The 15,876-nt window shown below is 45.8% G+C and overlaps 1 protein-coding gene across 4 annotated transcripts in view; it reads right to left on the bottom strand.

Annotated features, from left to right (window-relative positions):
- Positions 1 to 428: 428 nt before the first annotated feature.
- Positions 429 to 15,876, bottom strand: part of PTH1R (parathyroid hormone 1 receptor) — a 186,551-nt gene continuing 171,103 nt past the window's right edge. For all 4 annotated transcript variants that reach the window (XM_048837362.2, XM_048837359.2, XM_048837361.2 and 1 more), the window contains 3 exons: positions 14,925 to 15,066; positions 13,369 to 13,410; positions 429 to 10,387 (listed from right to left, as the gene is read on the bottom strand). In XM_048837362.2, coding sequence (XP_048693319.1) covers positions 10,025 to 10,387; positions 13,369 to 13,410; positions 14,925 to 15,066 — 547 coding nt within the window. In that variant the 3' untranslated portion in view covers positions 429 to 10,024. The remainder of the gene's footprint in view (positions 10,388 to 13,368; positions 13,411 to 14,924; positions 15,067 to 15,876) is intronic.

Raw genomic sequence — 15,876 nt, 5'->3', positions numbered from 1 at the left:
AATAGAGCTACACTGATTTGCACCAGCAGGAGAATCTGGACTGTAGTTTCTTGTTTTGCATGCACATTTAGGCAGATGGAATATGTAGCACTGGTCCACCCAACAGGGTTCAAAAAAGATCTAGATAAGTTCATGGAGGATAGGGCCATCAATGGCTATTAGCCAGGGTGGGCAGGGAGGATGTCCCTAGTTTCTGTTTTCCAGAAGCTGGGAATGAGTGACAGGGGATGGATCACTTGATGATGACCTGTTCTGTTCATTCCCTCTGGGGCACCTGGCATTGGCCACTGTCAGAAGACAGGATACTGGGCTAGGTGGACCTTTGCTCTGACCCATTCTGGTCGCTCTTATGTTCGTATGGACTGGCAGGCTCGAATACACAAGTGTCTTCAGGGTTGAGGGAGAGAGAGGCACACAAACAAAGATCCTTAAATGTTCACAAAATCAATAAAGATTTCTTTTTATTTTAATTCCCTTTTTTTTTACATACACCTGTGGTTTTTTTCATTTTCCTGTCATTATTTTGGTCCATACAGAAAAGTAAAGGTGGAGGAATGTAAACCATATGCATTATTGAAGACATCACAATGCAGTGTCTCAATAGTACATAGAAATAAATCACAGTTTTGTCCTTTATATTTCCCCTGCCCCTTTTATGTGAAATGTGATCTAAAAAACAACACACAATGCAAGAGCTCCTTGGTCAACGTCCGCCCCTTTCCCTCCTGCTCCAATCAGAAAAAGGAGCCAGTGTTTGGAGAGGAGGACATTGCAGGCTTGTGGGAGTCAGGATCCTCTCTAGTGCCCATATCAGGTCGCCGATGGCCACCCTCCACTGTTGGCTTAGCATGGAGTTGCTGAGAAGTAGCAATGGGTTTTAGCAGCAGGTAAATAACCTCCTGTCCGTTTCGCTTAGCTCACCAGAAAGACAAGCAAATAGCCTGGTGCTTCTGTAGACTGGGGCCAGGGCAATCTGCCCTGGCATCTGCATTCCTGCTGTAGCTTCTTGTGTGTGCACATGTATATGGACCCAAATCCTCAACTGGCATAAACCGGCAAGCCCCAAGTCAGTGGGGCCAGGCTGATTTATCTCAGTTGCAGATTTGCCCTATGGTGCTATTCTTTCCCTTTATTAGGACCCTCACTGGGGGAACTAAGCCACCGAATGACTTGTATCTTACCACACACCCCTAGCTCCCCATTCCACACGCCCCGTGACCTGAAACATTGCTCGTTTGGTATGGATGGTCACTGTCTTCATTTCAGCGGAGCTGGGTCCACTTCTACAGGAAACCAATGGACAGGAACAAAACCATGTATTCAACCCACTTTCTTCCCAAACACTCTCCCATCCGGATGGCCCCCCTTATCCAGAATCACCTGTCTACTAATTGCCCCTGATTGCCGCAACTAGAGATCCGACCTCTCCGAAGTTCTGTCTCTGAAACCCCATTTCAGACAAACGAGGCTGTACTATAGTTAACACTTTCCCTCCCGCTCTGCTTTCTGGGCTACTTCAAAGCTTGTGTTAATTATTTTTCCAAAGCAGGGGAGGTTAGGGGAGATTGTTCATTGGAATAATGATACTGAGCCTTTTACCTCTTCAAAAACAAAAGCGTGACATCCCGCCTCACTGAAGTCAATGGGAGCCTCGCCATTGAATTCAGTGGGGCCAGGAGTTCATTTGAAATGGACTTCAATGGATCTGTGCTGAGAGCTACCAGTTGAGAATCTGGCCTTATTGACCGTCACGCAGTCCCAGAGAGGTGGAGGGGTAAGCAGTCACCAGAGATCAGAGGGGGGTTAAATAGGAGAACAAGAACTCCTAATTCCTGGATTTCTCTCTTTGTGCTCAGACCGCTGCAGGGGACATCTTTCTTATCTGTGCTGGAGGACAGAAAGGAAGGTTGAAAAAAGTGATCTTTGCCTTTGCGGGGGAAGGGAGAGAGAAAGAAGAACAGATATTGCCAAAGAAGCCATTTGATCTCGGAGTGAGGCCTCTGCTCAGAACAGAAGTCACTCATGTGCTCACGTCCATCTCTATTCAGAACAGCATTTAAACATGTGCGTAGAGTTAGGCACTTGCAGAAGTGTCGTGTAGGTATGTTCTCCAGAACTGGTGCCAGAATTATATTCCTCTCTGGTCCCTGATGCTATTCATTGAAGTGGACTCTTGTTTAAACTTTATTCACTGCAGCATTTTCACTTGCTCATGTTTCCTCAAGCTAGAGCCAGATTCGGAGCTGATGTCTAACCTCATGCGACCGCATTAAATGGGATTGCATGGTTACTCGGGGCTAAATTTGTTCCGCTATGTTCTTAGGAGCACAGGCTTTGGCTCCAATACAAATGCAAGAGCTTAACCTCCAGAGGCTAGCACTGTTTCTTCTTCTTAAAAAAAAACCAACATCAGCTGATCCACTTATCACAGAGCAAGGGGTCCCACCTGTAGCTGTAGTAAGTAGAAATCTTAAAGTGGCTAGGCCAATCCCTAATTATTTGCAGAGAATGTTCATAGGTAGGAATAAAGGCATTGGATTAGCAGCATGAAACAGAATTCTCTATGAGCCTCCAACAGAAGGCTTGACTCTGATCTCTTTTACATGGTGTAATTCAATGACTTCAGTGGAGTTACTCCTGGCGTACAGCAGTGGCTGAAAGATCAGAGACGCCCTTTTTCTAACTGGCCCTGGCGACCAACTATGAATGGCCAGTTGTCTCAATGTATTACTTCTATGCCATCCACTGTTGAGAACTCCCTTCTGCTCAAGAAAGATCGGACAGCCAGGCATCATGCAGAAATTAGTATAATAATGACACTGAAAGTAACCCGGTGAAATAAATACATAATTACTTATCAGCCTGGCTCAGTGAAAATAAATGTTTAATTACTATCTGTTCCTGAGAACAGTATTTGCCTAATAAATCCACCCTTCCAAAAGCAAAAGACCAATTTGGCACTGCGGTACTTCAGTTTTTCACTGATGTAATGCCACAGAAATCATTGGGAAACTGGAATACTGCCATGCTGAATTAAGCCCATTATGGCTCCTTTCAGATACTCTGAATTGGCTTTGTATTAAAGCTGTAGAATGGGCTTCTAGCCAAAGCATGAATCTGAGTCCAGCTAAAAAATATTATTGCATGAAAAACTAACCTCTAAAACTCTCAGCCAGATGAACCTTCATCCATCCATCCATCCATCCATCCATCCATCCATCCATCCATCCATCCAGAGAAGGGATTTAGTTAGTTAGTGAAGGTATTTAGCAGTATTTTCTAAACAAGGCCACCTGGTCGGGACACCCCTTTGATATCATTGGCTTTTAATAGATAGTTGTAAAGATAATTCATTTGGGGGTGAGGGTTCAATTGCAACCCATTACCAATGTCTGTGACTCAGACTTTTGTCTCGAGGTTGTTGTTTCTAATCAAATTGAGACAGAAATTCTTATGAGTTGCTTTGAGCCCAGAAGCTGTTCCTGTGAAATGGAGTTGGGTGGATCTTAGTCAAATTTTAATGGACAGGTGTCTCCATCCAAACTGGCCTTTTTGGCATTTCCAATGGAGACACCAAGGATCAAATGGGCCATAAAGACCAGACTTGCCTCTCAGAACTTTTAGGCAAACGTCCATTAAGGGAAAAGATAAGAAGGCAACCCTAAGCTACTTCTCTCTTGTCAAAGAAGCCCACGTCAAAGCCAGGCTTGTGTGTCTTTCACCAGGATTTTATGAATTGGTGCAGATGAGCTACGTTTTAGTCTCTCTTGTTCTGTCACATGGGTTTATAGCAACTCAGCCATGATTTCCTTTTCTGCTGCAGCCTTAACTAACAGCTCCGCCCACTAGCCAAAGCTCTAGTTTTGATGTTGAGGGAGGTCAGAAAATGGGTTTCACGGCATGGTGATAGGCCAGTGAACTTTTATAAAGATGGCAGGATTTGCTGTTTTGGAAACAGGGTGGTCTTTCAGGCCAACCATATTTGCTGTCCAATAGGGCCAACCTTTTAATTTCACAACAGTATAAAAGCTGCCACACAATCCAGATCACTGAATAGGGATAGACGTGTTCTTTCCTTTTATTCATGCAGTTTACGAATCGTCATGTTTTCCAGGCAAACCAAAAGGCCATGGCCATTCCTACAGGACATTATTTAGAGGGTCTTTTGCAGACTCAGCTCCTTGGCAATTTGCTACATTTCTCATTTCAAGACACCCTAGAAGAATAGGCTACAAACCGCACTTGGTGTGGAGAGATGTAGTAAAAGCTTTACAAGCTCAGTAGCTTGATGCGGATTTTGTGTGGGTCCTTCACTCACTCGCTACAACATGGCAACCCCTCAGAAATAACAGCAAAATTAAAAAGTCAAATGGCAATACGGTTCCAGCACAGGTCTCATCTAGGAATATCTAGTCTCCAAGACACACCACTGGGCGCAATACAATCTCTCACCCAGAGGGTGTAGTTAGATAGAGCTGGCATGGTGAAGACCTAAGCCAACATCCTACGAAATGTTTTACCCACCTGCCAGGCAATTACAAGTTGCAGATGGCAGCATGTTACCCCCACTTACAGAGGATTAGAAATCCAAGAGATGGACACTGAAGCTTTCTGGCTCCCCGCAGAGTGGTTTAAATTGGAAGAGACTGCTCCGATTGTCATTTGCTTCCATCAGAGCTCAGATAGGCCAAGACTCAGAAGAGGAGATGGGGAAGAGATGGATTTGGCTCTGTGTTTGCTTAGAGAATCGGCAGTTCAGTGAAGATTATAATTAATAATTTTAATTTTGCTTAACCCCTTTTGGCTTTATTCCCTTGCCTGAGGAGGACATCCCCCTCAGTTGTCAGAGTTATGTACTTCTGACGCCTTATTCTCGTTTACCCTAACTGAGCACTGCCATCAAAGACGACACAAAGTACAGGACAATGGAGAATCAGGCTCCAAATAATTTATATCCTCTCCTTCCTAATGCTTCCTGGCATCTACTTTCAGTTCATCGGGCACCATCAGCCCACCCTGAAAGAGATGCCAGGTGAATGGAAACATGGTCTTCACATAATGCACTAGACACAGCAACTTGATGGAGGGAGAAACCTTGATTTATCCAGATGGACAAAAAGAGGCAGCCCAGAGCTAAGTGCACTGAACTGTGCAAGAACCTCCAGACTCCATGACTGCAACACACATGAAACACCTAGGCCATGAGCTAAACTGTAGCACTGGGCATTCACCTCACACGCTTTCGTTCCAAAGCATGGGCTTCTGCTCAACGAGCTACAGGCACAATCAGATGTGAAACTCATGAACACTCCAGCCAGTAGAGGGCAGAGCTGGGCACAGGGCAGCTTCACGTATTACTCCAACATACCCTCTAGGGGCTGACTCATACAGGGCTTCTTCTTTTTTCACACATTGCTTTCTCAGGAGAAACTTCCATTGTTCGGAACAGGAGTTTTGGCTGAGGAAGGGCCAGAACGACCCATTTACTCTCGTTGAGTAGCACTGGTTGAAGCCACGGACTCATTCTTGGTGTCACTGAGTAAAGGTATCAGAAGTTACAGCTGGTTAAAAGAACCCACAAAGACATTTTTTCCCCTTAATTTTTGAAATTTCCGCATTTTAAATTATTTCCGTCATCTCTCGGCAAAAAAACAAGAGAATGCATTTTTACAAACATTTCATCACTTTTTTTCCCCCGATACTTTTTTAAATCGAAAACTGTTGCCAAAAATTTTGAAATTCTGATTTCCATCAACGCTATCAAAACCTGCCCCAAGAATGGACTGTGTAAGGACTACAAGATCTGGCTCTAAAAGAGTAAGAACTCCAGGAAGATGAGATGAGACAAAGTGGAGGAATAGGGAAAAAAGACACCATCTCTCAGGAACAAAGATGAAACAAGCTTATAGGGGGTCTACAAACACGCATGCAGAGCAGAGATGATAGGAGACTACCCACATAGAACACACCTTCTGCCTTTCAAGAATCACAAGGAAGGGGAAGAGCAACATCTCTGTGTATTTCAGAGAGGAGGTAGATTAAACCGTGAAGAGCTCAGATTGCATGGCTGTTGATGGGAGGGAAGGGAGTAGGGAGCCAAGTGGAAACAAGAGCAAAGCTTTGAAGAGAACCCTGAAGGGGCTCAATGCTGCAGATCATTTTTCAACACGGTTAAGCCGACAAATAAGACATCACAGAACAGACATCAGGGAGGAGTGCAAGCTGGCTCAGATAAAAAGGAGGACAACTGTCCCCCCCTTGGAACCGTCCTAGAATTGAACTCTAGAAAAAGCTTATTTTTCTTTTCGTGGTTCTGAAGCCCTTAGGTATTTCCCCCCTTGCATCCACTATTTGACCCGAGCTAGAGATGGTGACGGCACAAGGAAGAATATTGTTGCAGAGCCTTTTCACCAGATTATCAACCCAGTTTGTATGGACTCAAATTCAGACCCTCACTGCAGATTAATCTGGCCAATAATCCAACCACGATATCTCCAAAGTGGATCACAATGCTTAATTTTGGAGGCTCCCTCCCCTCTTCCCCTTTGCAAGATGCTATAGGCTCCATCCAAAGCACACCTCCCACTGACTTCATTCATCATTGTATCAGGCCCTAAAGACTCCACCCTCAGTTCTCTGCAACTCTTGCTTTCAGCACAGGTAGGATTTGAATAGGATTCAACAACAATACAGTATGATTTGCTTTAAAACCAGAGAAATTCCATTTTTTATGTTCTTAATTCTTACATGCAATTCTGTTCATGCATATGAACACTCAAAGGAAAAAAATTACCTATCATTACATACAATTTGTGTTGGAAATGATTAAGAATAGATTTCCCTCCCCATCTCCATGTAATTTTTGGTCATGTTTAGCAACTGACAGCAGGTTCTGGTCATTAAATCCAGTGACAATTTTACGTTTATTTATTATACACGTTGTCTTTACAAATAAATTAATTTCATAGCTCTCGTTAATTACTTGAACTTTGCGAAATGATTTCCAATCACGTTATTAATCTCGAGCTATCTTCAGCAAACACGAGTAAATCATGAATCACCAGTAAGGAAACGTTGCTAAGTAATTTCTTTCTTTGAGTGATACAGTCACAAGGGTCAACCTTCCACTTGGTAGGTTTTAAGCACAACACATGTCCATTGGGGATTGGAGGGGGGCAGATTGAAAGGGTCCATGCAAGGGTTGGCAAGCCAGAGCCAGCATACTTAATGCATCTCTCTCTTGAATTGGGATTACACGTTGGCAGCTCGACTCAATGGGATGCTAAATAACTCAAGTGTACACATGTTGACAGCTGACTGGCAATAACTTCCGCTTCCTCCAGAAGATATGCCAGCATATATGGCTAAGATGCAAGCAGTGAGCGCTTCAGACTGACCCAGATTTATGCAATGCTGGCTTGCTCTCAGTGCCAGACTTTCACTCAGTCCATCCGTTTTTCCTCGCAAGATTACTTAATTTCTGCATAGTATTATAAAAAAAACAAACCCCACAACCAAACCGATTCACCCTTTGGAGACCTGACATTTCAATAGCTGCCATTTGGTGGTAAATTGCTAAGAATATTTGGACTTATTCTAACCACACAAAACAAAAACAAACATCAAAAATAAATATTGTCACCTTCCAACATTTATACCTGAAATGGGGAGTACAGTTCCTTCAGAGCCCTACGGGGGGCGCCCTCTTAATCACCACAGTCCACATCCCAGGTTCCGATCTGAAGCCCAGCAAAGGCAATGGGAGTCTTTCCATGGGCTTGGTTGGGCTTTGGATCATGTCTTAACCTGAGAGGTGGTACAAAGGCAGGTGCAGGACACTTGAGGTCGAGTCAAGGTACCAGCTGCTCTTCTCAGGGCCCCCAACAGACTCCATCAAGACAGGAGCTTTGGGAATGAAGGTCTTAAGCCCTGAGAGGAGCAGCGGATTCATTAGTCCACCTCCGGTGGCATGGATACGTCTCTGAGCCACCAGTCAGCGGGCTTCACCAGCTCAGCTCTGAAAGATAGGGACAGAGAGTTGATTATCTGATAGGTGCACCCTTGGGTCCCCACAGGATCATTGCACCCAGCCATGACACCTCTTTCTGACTGTGTTTAGACTGCAGCCAGATGATTCCTATATGGGGCCAACAGGATTCACGTACTGGAAGCACTTCCAAAATGTACTATTATGGGCTGGATCAAGGCTTGAGAAACCACAGCTCACCTGGGGGCACTGGGAGCCCAAGAAGGAATTTAGCCTGCCTCAGACATATTTCCCCCTGAGAGACTCTGAGGATGCACACACTGGAATGGCAGCTGTCATTATCACCTCATGGCTCTAAATCATGGCATCTACAGAGACACAAGGCAATAAGCTCAGCTGGTGTGAAATGGCTTGAAGGAAGCTATGCCAATTTTCAGCAGCCAAAGGTCTAGCCCCTGGATTTTACCACTTGACTTCTGCTTGGCAGGCAAGTCAGATAAAAGTACCATGTGTGGTGGAACATGACCACCACCTACTTCCATGGTGACAGCAGGACATCAACAGAATCCACCAGCAAGGGAAACGGTAGATTGTGAAAATATTTCCCTGATCCCTTTTTCTGCCATTCATGCAGACTCTATTTTACAGTTTTCCCTTTTTGGCCAATCACTGTGATGTCCGGACTCTCGGTCTCAATAGGTAGTTTCAATGACCTCAGTGGAGCTACAACTGTACAACCATTTCCACCAGCTGAGGATCTGGCCCACCGTATGTGTGTGTGTTCTAGATGGTCAAACCACAAAAACTCTGGCAAGTTCGGCAATGCATCCAGAAGTCTGGAATTCCAAAGTATCCAAATGCCTTAGCTCTGCAAAACTGGCCTGCGCATCTCATGAGAACAGGCGGTCTTGTCCAACTCCAGCTCCTTCCTGCTCCTGGCTGAGATGGGAATACTGCTACAACAGTCCCTCTCAGGATAGGTTGGCCTGTCCAGACCCAACAGGAAGTAGGAAATGCAGAGGTGAGAACAAAAAATAATTTAAAGATTTTTTTAAAAAAGTCAATTTTCCTGAAATTCCAAAAAGAAAAGAAAGAAAGAAAAGGTTTGAGTTGGCTTTACGCATGTACGCACACACACCAAGGCAGCCACAAACTTTCCTTTCCATCTCTACCCACTTAGAAGCCAACAGAATGGGCTTTTTTCTAAGATTGGACAAGCTAATACATTACATTCTGATACTTGCATTTTAATCCTAGGATTGTACTGGCTTCTCTCTTGTTACTTGGGCTCTGGGTAGGAGAACGGGAAGCCCGTTATGCACTCGCATCCAGTAGCTGTGAGTCATTTACCACAAAAGCATGCTGCATCATCAAGGAATCAGAAATAAGACCGCTCCGGGAGGGAACTTGCATACAATGACCCCAAGGGGGTTGGGTTTTATAACGAAGGGGCAAAACCATCAAACACCAGAGCTGTCCATGCTGTGTTCTTGAACTGTCAGACATGGCCAGTGGGACACGGCCAGTCTGGTGTGGGTGATTGGAGGGTGGCTAGATTTCTTTAAAATGAATGAGAAAACCAAACCCAACCAAGCAGTGATGGCAACACCCCGGGGCAGCTTGAACCACTGAAAGAAAATGGCATGTCACATTCCTCACCAGACCGTCTCATTTCACTTGGTTGAATTCCCTGGATCTTTGTGCTGTGGACACTCTCCGAGAGGCGAAACTACAGAGTACCATTTGTACATCCCCTTGTAAACTCTGAATATCCCCGTTGTTCAACAGGTCACAAGGACCGCGGGTCTGGAGAAGACTGCCTTCATTCACACCTTGGAGACTAGACCACTACGTAAATGTGTGTGATCAACAGCTGGCCACATCTGTGGTCCACTTTTCCCATATAACTTGACCTCTTGTTCCACAGAACAGAGAAACTGTATGAAAACCCTTGGCATCTGATTTGTGGCCTGGCATTCTTTTGCCCTCTAAATGCTCTCTGGGAGATGTCTTCTTCTTCTTCTTCTTCTTCTTTCTTTACATCACTGTCTCTCTTTCTTCTTCAACAACTACCGTGGGTCTGTCTCCATCATAAAGTCCAGAGCCATTCAGGTACTCCTCTTCTTTGTTGTACTGCTCTGGCCCAGAAGAAGGCATGGAGTTTTCGGAAATTGAGCCATTTTTGACATAGCCTGGCAAATTTCGGTGTCCGTTGAGGGCACCCGGAACAAGTCTCGTATTGAGATGTAGGGCAAGTGCCCCTCTGGTGGTTACATTAGTTATGCTGGTATGGGAGACCATGGGTCCATAACTGTATGTCGTGCTCCCACTTCGTGCTTTCCTTTTAAAGTCAAGGGCTAAAGTCCACCTGCTCCATGACTTCTTTATTTCAGCTTGAACCTGAAGAGGTGGAGAGAAAAGAGAGGGAAGATCATGAGTGAGGAATAAAGGGATGATGCTGGTGACTGGGCTGCAGAAGGAGGTAGTGTAGATAGAGATGATGGCTGGGGGATTACTAGTAGTAATGGGAAGCAAATGGGGACAAAGGGATAGTTATGCTGGATATCATGAACCACCCCTTAGTGGCAGGATAAATGAGACTTTGGAATGGTCTGCTGAGGGAAATGGTGGAAGTCCCGCTGGTTGCACCATTTACCACTCGACTGGGCCAAGTGGCAGCCTGGGATGGACTGGAGGGCCTGTTAGGTCTTTCCCATCTCTTAGGTGGCACAGCTCCCCTGACTTCAATGGACTTTGGATTGACTTTGGTGGACATACACTCATTTACACCACCTAAGGATCTGGCCCCATTATGTGTCCCTAACTGATTGGTGCTCTCTCTCCTTCACTTTATCTCTTACTGCTGTGGAAGATGCGTGACCTTCCCCTCCAGATTTCCCTTCCCAGCTGTCTATCTGGAGTCCTATCTGAGCCGTAAGCAACCAAACCACTGCCTGCTAGCTAAAATGCCGAAAGGCTCGGTCCCAAAAGAAGCTACCTTTCCTTACTGCAAACTCTTTTCAAATAGTATAGTAAACTTCTGATATATTAGGATCATTCAAATCATTTGTTCTCCATACCCAAGCCTATCCCCCCCCCCCAAAACCTAGCCAATCAACCAACCAGCCAACAACACCCAGCCCTTAATTTAGAGCCAGCATCGGTAACACACAGTGCAGTAATCAGTGGTCCCATCTGACCTTGGAATCTCTTAATCTTGAGTGAATGTTTTTACCATGCCACATGGCAGTTGCTATCAGGCCATGATGAATGTTTCTCCATTAGGCTTTCTTAGCTAGGCCACTAGTTTTGTTCTTTGCCTCGGGTCCCATTGCAGCATTAGTATTTAAATCAAGCACTTGGTCTAGACTAATATGGAGATTTAGGATGGCAGAAAGTCATTATCCAGATTGGAACATGGCCAGGATGCCTGGGTTAACACCTCTACTCTCCAGAAACAAACGCCCTTGGATTTTGAATGGCTACAAGTTCGCAAGGCCTGGGTTTTGTACCCTCTCCAAAGAATGGCAATATCAACAGCAAAACTGGAGAGATGATCTACAAGAAGAACGAGCGATCTGCAAAATATGCCTTATCATGAGAGATTGTGGGAGCTCAGTCTATAGGTAGTTTATCAAAGAGAATGTGAAGAAGCAAGCTGATCATGGTCTGTTAAGTACTGACACAGGGAGAAGGTACTGGGTAGCAGAAGGCTCTTTAATCTAGCAAAACAAGATCTAATGCCTGGAAGGTGAAGTCAGCAACGTTCCAACTGGAAACAATATGGCCATTTTTGACACAGACAGTAATTAACCGTTGGAATAGCTCACCGAGGGATGGAGTGGATTCTTGTCATTTGGAGTTTTTCCATTGAAACTGGATGTCTTTCTAAATGATTACGCTCTATTTCCAACACAAGCTACTGGGCTTGATGTAAGAATCACCAGGTAAGGTTCACTGGCCTGTGTTATGCTGCAGATGATGACAGTGGTCCATTCTGGCCTTAATCCCTTTGCATTTTACCAAAGGGTAAAATGGCAGCCTGGTGATTCAACTCCACCTGAGCGCTTCCTGCTGCTCCAAGAAGAACTACAAACAACAATCCCCCAGAGTGGGCATTGCTGATGATGCAGGACAAGAGTGTGAGTGACCAGAAGGATTAGAGGCTGGTGAAGTAACTCAACATTAACAAGTAGTGGGCTACATTTCAAGGTCAAGATCATAGTGGCACTTATATAGGCCTGTGTAGAGGGCAGCAGAGCTTCTCCCAGAAGCCACGGGAAGACTGGGCCAAGGCAGACACAATCTCACCTTGTCCATGAAGGACAAGAAGCAATGGGCTTAAACTGCAGCAAGGGCGGTTTCGGTTGGACGTTAGGAAAAACTACCTGACTGTCAGGGTGGTTAAGCACTAGAACAAATTGCCTAGGGAGGTTGTGGGATGTTCGTCACTGCAGGGTTTTTAAGAGCAGGTTAGACAAACACCTGTCAGGGATGGTCTAGTTATTATGTAGCCCTGTCTTGAATGCAGTAAACTGGACTAGAAGACCTCTCACAAGGTCCCTTTCAGTCCTACACTTCTATGATTCTGAGGGTACGTCTACACTACCTAGTGATCGATCCCCAATTGCTCTGCCATCGACTCCTGTACTCCACCATGGCGAGAGGTGGAAGTGGAGTCGATGGGGGAGCGGCAGCAGTTGACCCTGTGCTGTGAGGATGCGAGGTAAGTCAACCTAAGATACGTCTTAGGTATTCTCGTAGCTGAAGTTGCGTATCTTAAGTTGATCCCCCCAACTAGTGTAGACCAGGCCTTAGAGTGCCTACTTTGCTCCAGTCATTTGGATGGACCCGACAGCTCACCCTAATGTGTCTGATGTGTCTCACCCCCCCTGTGCTGAAAGAGTGGGGCCCTGGCCTCCCTGCCTCCAAAAATCTGCAAGCGGGGAGGAAGCGAGCAGATCTGGAGTTCCCCATAGCACAGGGATTGCTGCTGTGGGAGGCTCTTCCATCTGGGCTGCCAATAATCTTCCCCTAAATGGCTCAGATAGTATAGGCCTGATTCTCCACCATCTTGTCCCTGGTGCTCTCATTTACCCTGGTGCAGAGGGGGTGCAAAACGTTACCGGATCAGAACAGTCATGATTTACACCCAGTTTGAATGAATTCTCGTTTGGCAGCATTTTAGATCCGCTTTGCCCAGGGGGAAATGACTATGAAAGGCACAAAGCAGTGGAGACATTTCTATACCAAGGGTCTAAGTCTCTGCTTGCCTAACTCCATTGACCTCAGTAGAGTTAACCCCAGGAGGACTAGCTGAGTGTAGATATTTGGACTCTATTTCTAATGAAATAGGATCATTGAGAACCAAAGACACTCACCTCTCCATTGCAAAAACAGTATATGATGGCAACCAAGAATCCCTGGAAAGAAGATGAAACAACATATTAACATTTATCCTGCTGCATCTCAATGTCTATTCACTGACACCGTGGCCCAGATCCACATAGTTTCACTGATGGCAATGGAGCAAAACCAGCTTACCCCAGCTAAAAACCAGTGCAAACCAGGAAAACTCCTATTGTCTAGCAGCCTACAAGAAACAGGTGACCATTAATGACTGTCCTCCAGGCTATCAGCTAACCCGCATTTAACGCATCCTATGTGCACTGGCTGGCTGGCACATCTGTTCTGGGCTGTGGCAGAAAATGAACATTTGTTTCCTGTTGCAGATGTCCTGTAAAGGCTTTGGAAGAGCAGTTGCTCACCACTGTCCCAGGTCATTTTCCTGCCCTGGGAAAATTTTTCAAGCTTTCAGAAATGTTCCTATTTCGCATCAGGATGAACCCAAAACCTTTAGAAATTTTTTGCAGAAAAACCTAGAGCTCTAAGAAGATCCCCTAGCTCAAGTGATTAGGGCCCTTTGCGGGGAGGTAGAAGTCCGTTCAAATCCTTACTCTGAACCAGGCAGAGCAGGGACTTGCACCTCAGTCTGCTAGGTCCCAAGCGAGTGCGTCCTAATCTCAGTCTGCTAGGTCCTAATCGCTGCGTCTATGGACTACTCTGGGGTGGAGCTTTCTCACACATGCTTGTTGGAGCTGTTCCACTTTGTATAAATAAATATTTGGGGGGAGGTGGGGAGAGACTGACTGCATAGCCCAGTGTTCGGACAGTCAGTTGGGATGTGGGAAATCCAGGATCAGATGAGATGAGAACCCAGTTTTGGGACCCAGTCATGCATTCCCTTTGCACTCAAATGGGAGTTCTGGGTGTGCAAAGAACGAAAGGCCAGGTCCTCCCATTTCAGGTCCCGTCTGAATCTGCACTTCCCTGCCCTTTGATCCAGAGTTTGTCTGAGCCCAGCTCTACCTTCCCAGCTTCATGTCAGCCATGCTAGTCAGTCACTTAAGATTTTAAACCATGGATCAGTAGGTTGTCCTTAAGGGAGGGCTGTGCAGTGGGCATGTAACACAATTTTCATCATATGGCTGCACTCATTTTGGCTAAAAGATCCCAATCCTGCACTCAGATCTGCATTATGCCCCTGCTTATCCTCGACTTCAGTGGGCTGCTGCAGTTCATGTTAGCGGATCTGTTTGTAGGACTACGATAAGCTACTTTGAGGCCACCGGGTTTAAATCCATGCAGCTCTCTTGACCTATCCCAGCTGAAGATCCAACCTGGATCTCAAGGGCTTTTGGTGGACAAATGATAAAATTATTTCCCTGACACGTTGTCCCAAAGTACCCTAACACGGTTTGCAAATACACACTACACCCAGCACCAAAGTAGAGCCATTAAGTCTTGGGAGTGTAACTTGGCACCTACTAAAAATCCTTTCCCCCAAAACAGAACACATCTGATGTCCATCTTCCGTCCCACCGAACACCACTACTTTGCTCTTAAAATGCCCAGAAAGTTTAACAGGGTACGTTACCTGGAAAGAGTTGAACAGCATCTCATAGTGCATTTGAACTTGCCAAAGAATCCCCGACACCTCTGTATATGGCAAAGCCATGAAAACTGTATAGTGAACTCCAAACAGAGGCATAAGGACAAGGGTAGATTTCAGCAGCTTCCTGTAGGAACAGGAGAAGGAGAGAAACACATGGAGAAAGTCAAGAGTCTGAATTATCCTCTGGGCCTCCTTAGGGTCTGGATTGAGGTGAAGTGGTGAAATGGTGCTGGGGGGAGGGGGAAGCTTGCACAGCTGCTGCCCATGATGTGCCTGATTGTGAATATCCAGTCTCCAGGCCAGTCAAGCCGGTACCTTCCACCAGCAGTAAAAATCCCTGGAAAGGAAGGATGGTGCTGCTCCATATCTAGGGCCAGACTGCCTATGCTCAGATGGGACAAGAAGGGAGACTTCCAAGACTGTGCCATGCTTGCATCCCTTGGGGCACTAGCATCCTTGGTGGGGGATGGAATGGAGGAGGTCAGCAGAGCTGGATGGATGCTGACCTCCCTGGTAGGGGCACAGGAGAGAGAATGCTATGCCATCCTATGGAATGGGGCAGCTTGTCTGCTATCACCATGTGTTTCCCTGGGGTGGAATGTGCGCTGGAGGTCCCCTAGCCTAGATGGAGGTGCAACTCCACCTCAGCAGGAGCCTGTGCACCTTAGTTACAACCCAGACCCTAACATTTGGCTGGGTTCATCCCTCGAATCCCACTGACTGGAAATGATGCCAATCCAGGGATTGAAACAACTGCCAATGGTTACGGCAATTGCCAAATGGAGGCAATTAGCGAGGGGGCAGCGTTGCCAGAAGGCCTGGTGCTTTCGCTGTCCAATGACTGACAATCTCTGTGAGGATTAAAAAATCAAAAGAGCTGAGCCTGTCCAAGCTATAATAAATAGCAAGCCTCTCCAAGTGAGAAATAAACAAA

The sequence above is a fragment of the Caretta caretta genome, chromosome 2 (assembly GCF_965140235.1).
Source record: "Caretta caretta isolate rCarCar2 chromosome 2, rCarCar1.hap1, whole genome shotgun sequence".
NCBI classification, from domain to species: Eukaryota; Metazoa; Chordata; order Testudines; family Cheloniidae; genus Caretta; species Caretta caretta.
The sequence above is the reverse complement of the archived record's forward strand: the minus strand, read 5'-3'. Positions and strand labels throughout refer to the sequence as shown.